Source organism: Protomyctophum bolini, assembly GCF_963924005.1.
Source record: "Protomyctophum bolini genome assembly, chromosome: 1".
NCBI lineage: Eukaryota > Metazoa > Chordata > Actinopteri > Myctophiformes > Myctophidae > Protomyctophum > Protomyctophum bolini.
This window is the reverse complement of record NC_137862.1, coordinates 14,404,123-14,419,263: the sequence shown is the minus strand read 5'-3', so window position 1 is coordinate 14,419,263 and position 15,141 is coordinate 14,404,123. Positions and strand designations below refer to the sequence as shown.

The following is a 15,141-nucleotide window of genomic DNA, read 5'->3' as shown; positions in this document are numbered from 1 at the left end:
TGGTGCAGGGAAGGAAACATGATGTGGACTCTATTTCTACCGCTTTTCGTCTCATCCACACTTGGGAACAACAACAACAACAACAACAGCACCGAGGAGCGCGTGCCGTTTTTCCACGGACACGTCTTTGAAAACTCCGCTCCCGGTTCCAGACTCAACGGGCTGAGCGTCCCGCTGAAGCGGCTCAACTCGAGGAGGCTGTGCGGTAATAATAACAAGGAGCCGGGGTCCGCGGCGGCACACTTCAAACTGCTCGGCGACGGGAGCGAGGCTTTCCGCGTCTTTGCGCACCACAAACGCGGCCACCTCTTGCTGAAGACGTCCAGGGTACTGGACCGGGAGGAGCGGGCCGAGTACACGCTGGGTCTCGGCGTGGTGTGCTGCAGCTGGCACGGCCCGGGGGAGGAGGCGGTGGACTCCCCGCCGATGGCCGCCGAAGTGGCGACCGTCAAGGTGGACGTCCTGGACACCAACGACCACGAGCCCACTTTCCCCGACGCCGCCCTGAAGATGACCCTGGACGACGCCACTGCCCTGCGCTCCGTCGTCCACACGGTCACCGCGCGGGACGGCGACAGCGGCAAGAACGCCGAGCTCATCTACTTCGCCCTGCCGAAGAACGGGAGTTTCTACGTGGTGCCCAAAACGGGGGATATACTCATCGTGGACTCGATACTCGGCCTCGCGAGCCCGATAAAGTTCCGCGTGTTCGCCCGCGACCGAGGGTGGCCGCCGCGCACCAGCCGGAGCGTCGCCGTGGTAATTAACCCCCGCCAATATTGGCCCGCCGCCGGTGGTCCCTCGCCAAACTCCCAAGCAGGGAAACCTCGTAAACCTCGGAGCTCGGGGTCCGTGCGGGAGGAGGAACCCACCGCGGACGACAGCCCGATTCTCATCAACGTGTCCGAAGACGCCGGCATCGGCTCGGTTGTGATGAACCTGAACTCGGCTAGGTTCCAGTCCGCCACGTTCGAGTTGGTGCCCGACGCGGAGAGCAACAGCTTCCCTCCGGTCAGCGTGAGCCGGGACAGCGGAGATATAGTGATATCCAGGAGACTGGACCGGGAGACCGAGCCTCTGGTGGACATCGCTGTCAAAGTGCAAGATAAAAGAGGTGCGTGCGCGTGTGTGTGTGTGTGTGTGTGTGTGTGTGTGTGTGTGTGTGCGCGCGCGCGCGCCGTCGCGTGTGTGCGCGCGTGCCTGGAGATATTAAGTTTTGTTCGTGCGTGCATGTTAATTTATGGGAGAGGGAAAGCCATTTACTTAACATGTGCCATTTGTTTGTAATTGTATGGCTGTCTGTGCGTGTAATTGCTACCACCTGGACTGTTGTGGTCCATCACTTTGACCTTTAGCATAAGTTGTTTAATTCTGTCACTGGAAAGTGTCACTGGAAAGCTTGCTTGCTGTTCAGAGCCTTCATTGGTAGCCTGTTATTAACACCTGTGTGAAGGAAGTAGGCCAGTTAACACAATGTAATCTGGCTGCATGTACGTGAAAAATCTCTGAGGCAGCAGCATTACAACCAGTGAAAAAAAGAAGAAAGAAAGACATAGGCCATTTGCTACAACATTAATATAGTAGTAACATTTAATTAATGAGGCCAGATGTCAGTTCATGGGAGATGAATGACAGCTACAGTGACAATAGGTTAATTACCTGTGGATAATAATTATTCAATGCAATGAGAGGGTGAGAGTTGGCCCGAGTGAGCAGGCAGGCTAGTAACAGAAACACATTGCATGAAATTAGACAAAAAATGTTGGCTAGACTAGGAAGGCCAGCATAACGATATCTTCTCCTTAGCAATGCAATGAGTTTGTCTGTTTCTGTTTTGTACGTTTTTATTTGTCACATTGCTGTTTTAATGTGTATTGCTCTATAGCAGCCAGCTTGAGTTACACATCTATGTTCTTGCTAGTATTAGCAGTGGTTCTCAACCTTTTCAGGCAACAACCCCCCAAAAATAATCATATTTGAACTGGGGACCCCCCAAAATAATCATATTTAAACTGGGTAGGCCTACTGACAACTTTGAATTGTTTGGGGTTGAGGCATTAGATCTGGTTTGGCTCAGTTCCCACTGATAAATATTGTAAAAATAGCAGATCTACAAGCTTGTAGATCGGCTATTTTCACAATTTGTTATTGTATATTATTTGACAATTTGATCAATGTTTGGTCAAATTTAATTTATCTTTCGCTATTAAAAAGGTAATCTAGGGACCCCCCAAATTCACGTGGGTATCCCCCTGGGTGTCCCAACCCACAGGTTGAGAACCACTGCATTACAGGCCTGGATAACCCTACTGCGGGGATAGTGGGAGTGAGTCAATCAATACCTCGTCTGATTCAGGGAAGGATAAGGAATTGAGAAGGACATATTTCACAGGTATACAGGTTGGACGGACTGTGTGTGAATTCAAATTATCCAGATGTTTGCTCTCCAATGCAAAAAAAAAGAAAAGAAAAACAATTACTGTGGAAGCCCAACACTTTTAAGTGCTCTGGTTGATTTGGGAATTCTGATGGCACTGCTGATGAGGGGATTAATGCAACAATATGCAGTCAACCTCGCAAGCACTTTTGTGCCATTTATCAGAAAATCTAATGATATCATGATATTGCCTAGCCTCCTTTGATCACTATAGAGAATAACAAATATGACATTCTGATGCAGGGCAGGCTACTTTAATGAATGATTGGCCTATGCACATATTTCATTACCCAGCTCAGATACAGAACAAATATTAACATTTCCATTCCACATATCTTTCAGCAGTGTGAAATAATTACCTCAAATCATACACAAAACACAAGGCACATTGGTTGGATTCTGTAAATGAGGGAAATGTGATAATTAAAAGGGAGGAGAGACATGTACATCCACACCCCAAATTGGGCAGGTGCTAAGGAAAATAATATAACATGAAAACTAAAAGAGAACGCTTGCACATTGTGGGCTTCAGTTGTAGTTTTTTTTTTATTGCACCCGAGTGCTGGCTCTCGCCCTTCCTCAGACACAAAATGTAATAAGCCTTGTATCTATCAATATATCATAAAGTCATGTGACATTTACTTTTCGTAATCAAGCTAAATGACACAGTTATTAATACACATACTAACTGCATACGGTACCTCTTTACATTTGAATGCAAAAGACAATTTGTTCCTTCAAGCAGCGTAACCATTTCAAAGTAAGCTATGGTCAGGGACTCAGGGTACAAAAGGCCAAACAAATCTGTTGAAGATCAATGGAGAGAAGTCCGGCGGCTCCAGGTCAGGATTTGGTGTCTTGTCAAGTTGTCATGACCTGATCGGTCCATCTGGTCATTGGCCACACGCAAACCCATGTTTAATTTCTGGGCTTATAGTGTGACACACTCCTGGGTCATGCTTGGTGCCTAGGGAGTGTGAGATGCATCTGTCTCATTGTCGCCTATCGGTTGAATCTTTAATAATCTGTTTTGAGTGTGAAGTCCCACTCTAGCTTCAACCTCCCTCCATCTGCTCGCATTATCTACATGTAATCCCATCTCATTCTCTCTCTCTCTCTCTCTCTCTCTCTCTCTCTCTCTCTCTCTCTCTCTCTCTCTCTCTCTCTCTCTCTCTCTCTCTCTCTCTCTCTCTCTCTCTCTCTCTCTCTCTCTCTCTCTCACACACACACACACACAGTGACAGTTGCGGCTGTTCGCCTGGTCTCCCTCTCTCTAACTCCAGAGATTTGAGATTTAGAGTCGATGCACAGCATGGGAGAATGTGAGAGAGAGTGCATATTTGGCGTAGGCATACTTGTGTGTTCTAGTGGTGGAATTGTGTGTGTGTGTGTGTGTGTGTGTGTGTGTGTGTGTGCGTGCGTGCGTGCATCCAAGAGTCCAAGATCTTCATGCTATTGTCCTGAGGAGGTGTTCCGGTTGTGTCAGCCTGTCCACTACTGTGGCCTGCATTGAGACAGACTGTGTGCTGTTCCAATGCTGGGCATAATTATATTATTTAAGGTTGGAGTGTGTGTCTGGCTGTGTGAGTCTGTGAGAGAGAGAACATGTGTTTGTATGTTCTTCCCACCAGTTAGAATTTTGGACACACATGGAAGACTTCTGGCCTGCATTTCAACTGCATTATGTCCCTTGTACTAGGCATCTGCATGGGTATCCGGAGAACTCGCCAGTTTACCAACTCGCCGCAGTGAAAATTCAATGTCTTCCTCGTTATGCTAAAATGCTGTCTTCATCAGTGTAGTATGTCGAACCCACAGATGTTATAGTTCATTTCCAAAGTGATCAAATTATTTTGTGCAATTAAATGGTCAGCTGTATGACGATAAAAAGTTGAGTATGTGAATACCAATGATAGTAGGGCTGGCTACCAATTCAGGATATTGTTTACTAATGAATTACATTGTTTCCGTACTTTAGCATTCCTACTTCATCTAGTGTAAACTCTAAACAACTATCCTCTCTCTCAATTCAATGCAATTTAAATGAAGGTGAAGTAAAACAAAAATGCACTAAACCGCGGCGAGTCAGTAAACTGACGAGTTCTCCGGTATCCTCTGCGTGTGTGTGTGTGTGTGTGTGTGTGTGTGTGTGTGAGTGACGTGTGACAGACACCTTTGTGGAACAGTTGAAATAGTCTTTACTTGAAAACTACAACTTTACCTGTCGTTCCTTCCCAAAGGGAACTAACATAAAACAAAAGTATAAGCAAAGTTTAAACCAACGCAATGAAAGCAAAACAGCTAGAGCTTAGGTTAGCGGTGTCATCTCCAAGAACAACAACAGCAAGAAAAGACACTCTTCATCTGTACTTGAGAAAACAGAGACAGTAACATAGCAGCAATACTGGCCGTAATGGCACAGCGTAAACAACGCTGCTGACAGTCTTGATATACAAGCTTAGCTCCACAACTGTAAGGAGCGAACTAATGTCTAACGTAAATATATATATGGAAATATAAGTACATATATATATTTAACGAACCATAATCAGAAAATAACAACACCAAAAATAACAATAATAAACGGCTCGCTGTTACACATTTCCTCGTAAATAATGTCATGCACATTTGTCCAGTGCATAGCCTACTGCAGGCCTTGTTGACCAGATTTAGACATTTTGAAGCTCTTACTACTGAAATGATCGATTATTTATATGGAGAAGTCCCGTCTCAATGGGTGAGAGACTGAGGACAGCTTGCCATCGCAGTGTGGGTGAAGGAATACTGGCACAGTGGTGCCTGTATGTACCGTGTGAGCATGGTGGTGCATAATAAAATGAAGATTTATGTGCACACTGCACAGTAACATCCTCAGTGTTATTTTAACACTGATGTAATGTAATGTAAAAACGGACCCAAATGGACTGCATCTGTGCGTATATTTGTGTGATTGTACAGTATTGGTCAAAAGTTTAATTGCACACCTATTTTTGGTCATTCTGGCAAAACAGCTCAGTTTCTGTTTCATCTGACCACGGCACTTTCCTCCGGCAGGCATTTTCTTTGCCCATAATGATCAGCAGCCAACTTCAGTTGAAGGTGCAGAAATAGTGAAGGGAGGTAACAACGGGACGGGCTTCAGACAAGCACATTCTTGAGCAGGGATAGGTTTAAAAAGCCTTTAATATCTTGACAGGGCTATCAAATTTTAAAATAATAAAAAGCCACTCAAATGGTAGTTTGGCACCACTGTGTACGTCACAAATTGAGGCTCAGTGCAAAAAAACGATATGTATATAACCACCATGTCTCTCCTCTCCGGAGTAATCCTTATGCTTTCTTTCTATGCTAAAAAGATGGAGTGCGTGCTGTAGAACAGGTGATTTAATATACAAAAATAATTCAAAGAAACAAACGTGATCTGCCAGGGTTACAACTGTCCAAACAAAAATAATGTATCTGACTTCCTCTGATTAGAGCGACCGCTTCCCTCCTCGCCGGCGTGCTCAGCCCGCCAACCCAGTAAAAGGAACAATCCCACTGTATATATATATATACCATAGGGTTACATCACCTCTATAATGACCAAATTCCGAACATTGCTGGCCCACAATAATCTACCTGACCTGGTGGAGGCCTGTGCTTCGAGGAGCACTTTTTCTGGTTTATTATATTGTAAGATTGTCTGGTTTCTTCCTTAATAGAAGAAGAGGCAAACGAGCACTCTCAGTCAAAACAATGCAGTTTATCGGGTGCACGGCTCACAAATAATTACTGTAGTAGAGAAATAGCCAGCACTCTAAAGTCCTTCTGGTACATTTATTGCATAAAGCTGGTCAGACAAACAAAACACGGATGCATTTTGGCGTCAAGCCTTCCTCAGCGTGTATAGGACTTTAGAGTGTTGGCTATTTCTCTACTACAGTGATTCTTCCTTTATAGACCTAGAAGCACCATTTAGCATGGAAAACAATCAAAGAGCTGTCGGGCAAGAATTCAAACTCCACCATCCGAATCAAGGGAGGGTTAAAAAACCTTCCAGAAGACTGCACTCTTCCGAGTGTACAGGTTTCAAATACGCTGAACATCAATACATCCCCATTTACCATCAATTAAATTATAGCCGCCACCAAACAACTGAAGTCATCTAAAGCTTTTGGTCCGGATAATATTCCAGCATTGATCTGGAAAAGTAAGCAATTCCAATATCTATTGCTCAATCTCTACAATCATACCTTCAACACACTCAAGGCACCGACTATATGGCATAAAAACCAGATCATCCCAACACATAAGAAAGGAGACCTCTCATTAGCCAATAATTATAGAGGAATCTCCATAATGCCAATTGCTGCAAAACTTTACAACAAACTCATCCTTAATCGTCTTATCCCCTTCGTTGAGCCTCTACTCGTCTCCGAAACAATCAAAACTGATTTAGATGTGGTTGATCCACTTTGAGTCAAATCCTGTGCTTACGTAGGGTTATTGAGGAATGACAGCTCTCGCTCTCGATCTCGCACTAGTCTTTGTTGATTTCTCAAAGGCTTTTGATTCAGTGGACCGAGCCAAAATGTTTGAAATTCTTAAATTATATGGTATCCCCGACAAAATGATCAATGCCATAAAATGTCTATATACAAATACCTCAGCGGTCATCCTTACTCCTGACAGAGAAACACCAACATTCCCCATTCTTGCTGGCATTCTCCAAGGAGACATACTTGCCCTGTTATTATTGTTGTTGATTATGTTCTTCGTATGTCAGTTGATAATATTAATGATAAGGGCTACCAACTAAACCCTAGGAGAAGCTCTCGTCATCCTGCTAAATACCTAACTGACACTGACTTTGCTGATGACATTGCGCTCATCAGTCAATCATTGGAATATGCTCAGGCTCTCCTTCAGTCTCTTGAGCAGGACTCTAACTGTGTTTATCTCAACGAGACAAAAACGGAATACGTAAACACTCCTCTGAAACAGGTTGATGACTACAAGTATTTGGGTTCATAGCCTATATATCTTCTTCCTAAAAGGACTTTCAAACTAGGAAGGGTATGGCCTGGTCAGCCTGCAATGACATGCATAAGATCTGGTCATCCCAGCTTAGTAAGATGTTAAAAGTAAAAATATTTAGGACGACCATTGAGCCGATTCTACTCTATGGCTCCCAGACATTGACAATTTCAAAGAAACGGTTTGATGTCACTTACACCCGCCTTCTAATGAGAGCGCAAAATCTGTCTTGGAAGAGCCACCCATCGACTAATATACGGCAACCTTCCCCGTGTTTCTTCACTAGTCCAATTCAGAAGAACACAGTTTGCCGGCCATTGCTACAGAGCTGACAATGAGGTTATATCTTCCCTTCTTCTCTGGAGTCCTGCCTCAAAGCAGACCAGAGGTAGAAAACTATCGTACCCTGATGTCATCGCTAGGGACACATGTATCAGTAAGCAGGAACTGGGGATGGTAATGAAGGACAAGGGAAGTCTGGCGTGGCATTGTGAAATCCATGATCTCGAACCGTGGTTGAAAAATGATGATGATATCGTCCACCTATTGTGTGAGTTTTATTTTCCATAGAACAGCTGACAGTAATCAACAGATTTGACAATTAAATTGGTTGACCTTGAAGATATTGCATCTCAGCTACACTAAAGTCTCTGCACACAGAGCGCGTTTTTCAGATTTTTAGCTGTGTTTCTCCATCGGTTTTCAGAAAAACGTGTCCAGTGTGCAACCACCTTAACTCACTGTCCCTCTCACTCACACAGGCATTAGATATACGCACGCGCCACGCACACACACACACACACACACACACACACACACACACACACACACACACACACACACACACACACACACACAACACAACACACACACACTGCTTGAGGCAAACCTCCACAACATATGGATTGAACACTTAAGTCCATGCAAGTTTCAATAATTTAACAGATTTCTTCCCATGGTAGACACACCGGCAGGCAGCACACAAGTCCACCCACGCACACACACTGATGCATGCAATGAATTAACACATACTGTTGGACATAATGTGGTTCTTGTTGTGAATCCCCATCTGATCTATATTAGTATAGGCAGTATGCAAATAGCTGGAAGAAACTACTGTTTTAGTTTCATAAATATGTTACTTACAGTATAACATATCAAAACTCATAAGAAATCCCAGTGGTGGAAAGAATAGAATAATGCTGAAATAGGCGATGTTGGAATTTCCCATGTTATACTTTATGCATGTTTTATCATCTGATGTCCGCCATGTGCTTGTTCAAAAGGAGTGCCATTTCTGTATGTTTATGCATTTTATGTATTTCTTGTTTTCATGTCTTTTGTGAAGCACTGTGCAGTGTGCACAGTGCATGCAATCTCTTTGATGCAAAGCACTTTGTCTTTTCTGTTTGAAAGTGAAATAATATTTATTTTTAATGGGCCGAGCCTGAAGGGCCTATCGTATGTTCCCTTTTTGTTGTTCTACCTATTTATTTTTCTTCTTCTTCTTCTTCTTCTTCTTCTGCAAACGGCAAACAAAACTCACAACCATGAGGTGTAATGTTAGAGACCACAGAAGTGAACCTTTCAAGCCTGTTTTCTCAACTCGCTGTTTTCCGCAAGACATTACTCTATAAGCCATATCTCCAAAACTGATGGGTCAAACTGAACAACCAATATGTCACTTTGAAGCTATGATTCCCTGCTTTCATATGACATCTTTTAATATGTTATTAGTAACATATTTATGAAAAAATAGGGCAATTTGCCCTATTTTATAACTGCAGCGCCTCCTTCATTAACACACAGATATGCAGGAAAATGTTCAGACACCCACATAACACCAGACTTCGCTCATTTCATTTGCTCACAAATTACTGTTGCAGAAAAAATAAATACACACCCACACATGCATAGCTTTGTATCATTCTACTGTATGTGTGAGAACAGTGTAATCAATTCTCCAATCTTACCCAATCATATCACTGCTACTGTACATAAATGAAAAACATGCATGACATGATGAGCCAATATTATGTCAGTGTAAAATTACTAACAACCGAGGGCAGGACATCTGGAGGGACATCTACTTTAATCTGTGGCCTAAGAAATCGGTTGTAGAATGACTGGTGTGTACAGGGCCATTGCATGGTGGCAGTGAGGCAAGAACAATCAGTGTCTGTGTTGATAATAGAGTGGAGCTCTCCCTCCCTCCGTGAAATCTCAGTGATTCTTAAGCCCTAACCACACCAAAGGGTCAGGAAGGTTTTAGCTTTGTCCCTGCGGTGTGATATGTCTTGTTGCACATTGACCCACGTTGACCCTAGTGATTCAACGTATGGAATTCAATGGCCCAAACCACACCAAAGGGTCAAGACGGTTTTAGCGTTAACTCCTTGCAACCGTTTGGACCCAAGGAGTTGCATGGTGACCCTTTGGTGTGGTTAGGGCTGTAGTCCACCAACGCTTTTGCTCATTCGCTGTCATGTCCATCTTCAACAGTAGAGGCCCATGAAATGAATACACAATAGTAGTAGTAGTTGAATTCTGGGCTCTGATTGGTCACCCACAACTCTGTGGTGAGCGAAATGTAATTCAAACTGAGGAGTGCCAGACCGATTTTGATTCAGTCTTAGTCTTTTGAATAACACACCAGTTAGTCTTAGTCCTATTCAGTCTTCTAAAATAGTTTAGTGTTAGTCTAGTCTTAAAGGGATAGTTCAGATTTGTTTTAACTTAAGCTGTATGAAATACTTACCATTAATATAGTGGTTGCAACTGTATTAATTGAAAAAAAAACATAGTTCCGTGTCGACTGTAAAATGGTTTTGTCCCACGGACTTGCAACTGGTGTGGTTTGGGCTTTAGTCGACTAAATATCAGAAACCTTAGGCTTTTAGTCTTAGTCAACAAAACCAGTAAGACGCCCTGAGGGCGAGAAGCACCTTGCGTGCACGCGTCCGCCTGGGTGACAGCAGACTGCTGGGCGAGCACTGGCGCTTTGGGATGGGGGCTGGGTCAGATCAACATATGGAATGAATTCTGTACTGGCCATATATGGAGTGTGTCTTGAGTTCACAGGGTTTGATGAGGTCAGATCAATATATGGAATGTCAGAACAGGTCAGCTCATATGGAGATCTAAGGGTGGCAGCGGGGGCAGTGTCTTGAGTGTACAGGGTTTGATGAGGGCTCAGGTTGGGCCTATTGATAACTCTACTAATAACTTTGGGGCGGGCCCGTCTAGAGTTTGAATGGACAGGTATCAGTCAAAAGTGAGACATCGAAGAGGAAGGACGGGTGGGGTAGGATCAACATATTGAATGTCCTTCTCCATGTATGGTTATCCATACATGAGGTCAGTGTCGTGATCCTCATATATGGAGATGGCCATAGGTGACGTGACGTGTCACAAGGCGTGATGTCACGAGGCATGACATGACACACTGACTGACTGACGGGAAATGCAGGTTTTCATAGTAACACTGTCTTTCAGCTGTTGAACACACACCATGGACGTTGCCATTTAAGTTGGGCTTGCCATTTAAGTTGGAGAAACAATTGGAGAACAATTCGGGTGCATGGCAGTGGTATGCATTTATTTGTTCACGCAGAATCGCACATTCAGGTGACGTAGGACGGTAGGAGCCAATCTGCGCAGATCTAAGCACTGTGGTATATGAAAATGCTCCTCCATCTGTTGTGCAGATTCTTGCAGACTACTGGCACCTCCTGGCAAGGAGTTATTTCCTCTGATGCAGGCAGGCGTCTGTGCGGTCTGTACAGAGTATGCACACAGCTGCTTTTTATCTGCACCTAACCCAACTGAGCTGAGTCTAGATATTCCTCTGTAGTAGTCGGGACAAGTCAGTTAGGCGTGTAGGGGCTAATTATGTTCTAAAAATAAAATAAATAAATAAATGAGGCTGATAGTTTGTAGTGTAGCCATAAGAGTAATTCTGCTTACTGTATAGGAAACTGCACATACTCATCCCATTTCCCACAAGGCTGTGACACACCAAGCTGATTGGTGATGTTGTGTTGTGTATTACTGCCCAAAGTATAGAGCGTGCCAGGGGTACGGTGCCATCACTAGTGAGAGAGAAAGACGCCCAGACTTCACTTCTGGGCATCCATGTCAATCATCTTCGTCATGATGGATGAGATCATGACAGACAATCTCTTATTTTTGTGAGAGGTATAATGTATTCACGGTATGGTAGATTTTTACAGGGCCAGAAAAGTAGCGTCTTTCTTTTGTCAGGGATGTTCAATTCCATTTACTTTTTAAACCCATTAATGTTAAGGCTTTTCATGTGTAGTTTGTGCCTTTATGATACTTTTATTTAATTCAATAGATTATGTAAATGACTATTCACATACTGTACAAAGTGTACATGTATTAGTTTAGTAAACTGCCATGTGAGTATCGAATAAACCTTGACATTGGATTGAAGGAGTTGCAGTCACAATATAATATTGCATAACATAGGCCTAGAACTGTGGGCTGAACAATGACATTTACATTCAGTGGCGGTACAGATCGGTACCGTCCTGATACCAGTGGGGCTCGCGGGTAAAAAAAGAAAATGTACCCGCACTATTGAGCGCCTGACGGTGCCACTGGTAGCCTACAGTGCACGGAGGTCCCACTTCTGAATTTAAACGTTTATAAGAAATGGCACGGCGGCCAAACAAAGTACATCCATGCATTGTATGTAAGGTATGTAAATGTAGCATTGTATTGTGGTTTGAAAACTAGTTGAACATAAATAAGAATGGTATACAGCTATTACAATTTGCACATTTTATGGTACATTTTGTGCGCGCATCAATAATTCTTCTTCAATAATGCATCGTTCGTTTATTAGAACACATTGTGTTCAGAATAGCGAACAAGGCCGCTGCACAAGAAGGTTACTGCATCCATTGTTAATTGCCAAGGACAACGTGGCAACTTTGAGCCAATCTCTCCATATCATTCTTGTGTATTGCCCTGTTGTTTGTATGAGAGAGAGAGAGAGAGAGAGAGATAATAATTGTAACAAATTGCAGTGTCAGTTTCTACCGTTTAGAATGTCCGAAGGGATTTATATATTCTCGTTATGTTAAAGGCACCTTCTGTAATCCTCCATGGTCATCCAGATGATCATCATTGTCACTGGGACCTAATAAAGTCACACGGTGCTTTGCTTTGTTTCCTTGAATGCTATCAGTAATGATTGAATAGGCTTCAATCAGTTCTATTACCATGAAAGTATGAGAGAAACATATTAATTAATGATAGATTCTCACTCGGTCACTCTGGCATGGCGGTGTTACAGTGAAATTGGTGACCTGCTGAAATATGTGACAATCGTGTAGAGTACTAAGTCATATTATGTCAGTGTCCGAACGTAAATCATTGCATTTTATTTATTAGCAGAGTTCAACGTAGCGGTATTTAGGCCACGTATTTAAAGACCCCCATGTAAGCTATGTGAAGTCCATGAGATGGTCACATATTGTGGCTGAGATTGTGGGTATTGGAATTTGGCTTTGGACAGTTGAGTAAGATGTGGCAGTACATCAGCCTGCAGATGGACTGCTGCCTGCGTCAAAGTGATGCACCAGAATCCATACAGGACAGGTCCCTTGGCTACAGGAGGCTTTTTGACCTCAGTCTCTTCAGGCAGCCAGAACCGCACTGAGCTGGACTGAGCCCAGTGCACGTCCTTGCTGAAAAATACTTCAATCATGAGATAAAATATGTAATAATGACGCAGAAAGTGCACCTGTAGTACACAATAATGCCCAGAAGACTTTTCTGTTCCCTTTCTCACTTTTAATTCCTCATGGTCTTCCTCAAGGTCTCTGCAGCGGGTTTCACTGGTGCACTAAACTCTTTCATTTTAGGTGCACCAGCATATAACACACAACACGTGTCAATACATTGGCATTGCTCTGAAAATGTATGATGCAAATAATTGACAACATCATTCCATTCACAATCTCATTCCAAATTCACCCAAGGAGAGAGAACTCATACAGGTGAGGATACAGGATAAATATGTGACATTGGAAGTACGCAGACTGTTAACTCTGTGCTTTACGCTGCTTTATCAGTGTAGAGATACAATTAACTGTAATATGTACAGTATGTATAGGATACACTCCTGGGACACTACAATAGATTTATGTGCTTGTCAACAAACACTCCTCGAGTCACGTACAAGTCATCGCATACATCTCACTGCTTGTTTTCTAGATGTACAGTGATAACATGCAGAATAATTAATCTGTGTATATCAACTAACTGGATTTATACAGACATTTAGTGTGTCACTTATAATAAACTGTTAATTCTCAAGCCAAACTTCCTGAGCCTCAGCTCCAGACAACATTCTAAGTAAGCATGCCAGAGGGAGGATGGTGTTCTGAGCCAATAACTGAGCCAAATGAAAGCAAGCTAAGTTACGTCAAAATACTTTGGCAATGCAACAAAGTCTCTCTTACATGTTTTTACAAGATTTTACTGTTAGTTTGCCTGCCTGTCTATATCCAGTGTTGTATCTGCATCTGCATACTACAGACTGCATTACATGTATGTCATCCTGTTGAAGCTCCTCACTGGCAGTTTGGATTTCCGTCCATTAACCCTCCCCGCCCCAGCATGGGGTTTACTTTCTGGTTTATTTATAATTGTCGCTCCGGCCCGCAAGACATTTTTAATTGCCATTTACTTCCAAATAATCCTGCAATATCTAGTACTGCATAATCCCACATTATTTCCATTCGGACCCAAAAATATTACAAAAAGAAACAGTGCTTGCCAGTATAGAGCGTCGTAGTCCTGCCCCCTTTCAGAAAAGCGAGTGGCCCAGGAAATGAAACCCCAATGCATTCTCCCATCGGCACTTCTAATATAATTTATTTAAAGACGGTTACGCCGCGGACAAAGCCAACTCTGATTGTGACAAATCATGACAATGAACACAATGTTTTGGGCCGATCAAATCATTAGAAAGAAGAAAAGAAAGTCAGGAGACAACACTATTTGTTTTGTTTTTCGTCTTATAAATTATTTGATCGGCCCAAAACATTGTGTTCATTGTCATGATTTGTCACTATCCGAGTTGGCTTTGTCCGTGGCGTAACCGTCTTTAAATAAATTATATTAGAAGTGCCGATGGGAGAATGCGTTGGGGTTTCATTTCCTGGGCCACTCGCTTTTCTGAAAGGGGGCGGGACTGCGGCGCTCTATAGGGCAGGTTATTGAATAGATGCATTATGCACATAGGCACATACCTGTTATAACAAAGATGTTTTAACAAAAATTTGAGAAAGGTTTACTTTACACCCTTGCATAAACATTTTGCTGGGGTATACAGACCCATTGGAGGATGGTATGAAGCAAAGCAGTAATGATGTAGTTATCACCGTTAATACCGCGTGCGTGCATGCGTGTGCGTGTTCGGCCTTTCTTTTCTAATTGGATTTTGACTGCTTTATGGTTTCACCACTGCTCCCATTAAGTGAACCTGTGAAATATTTAACATGCTAATTAGAGCAGCGTGAATGTATTTCTGCACTTATCATCAGAATGATTGTCACTTCATAATGAACACTGGTTTCACCAGCCCTACGTTGTATAGTTGTACTGAATTACTAAGTTGACCCCACTTTGAGAGCCATATATATTATTTT

The 15,141-nt window shown here is 43.0% G+C and overlaps 1 protein-coding gene across 1 annotated transcript in view; it reads left to right on the top strand.

The window, feature by feature from the left end:
- Positions 1–18: 18 nt before the first annotated feature.
- LOC308319426 (neural-cadherin) overlaps positions 19–15,141 on the top strand; it is a gene marked incomplete at both ends in the record, with an annotated part of 307,480 nt that continues 292,357 nt past the window's right edge. Inside the window, one exon of the mRNA XM_080769498.1 lies at positions 19–1,114. Within this exon, the coding sequence (XP_080625624.1) occupies positions 19–1,114 (1,096 nt within the window). The remainder of the gene's footprint in view (positions 1,115–15,141) is intronic.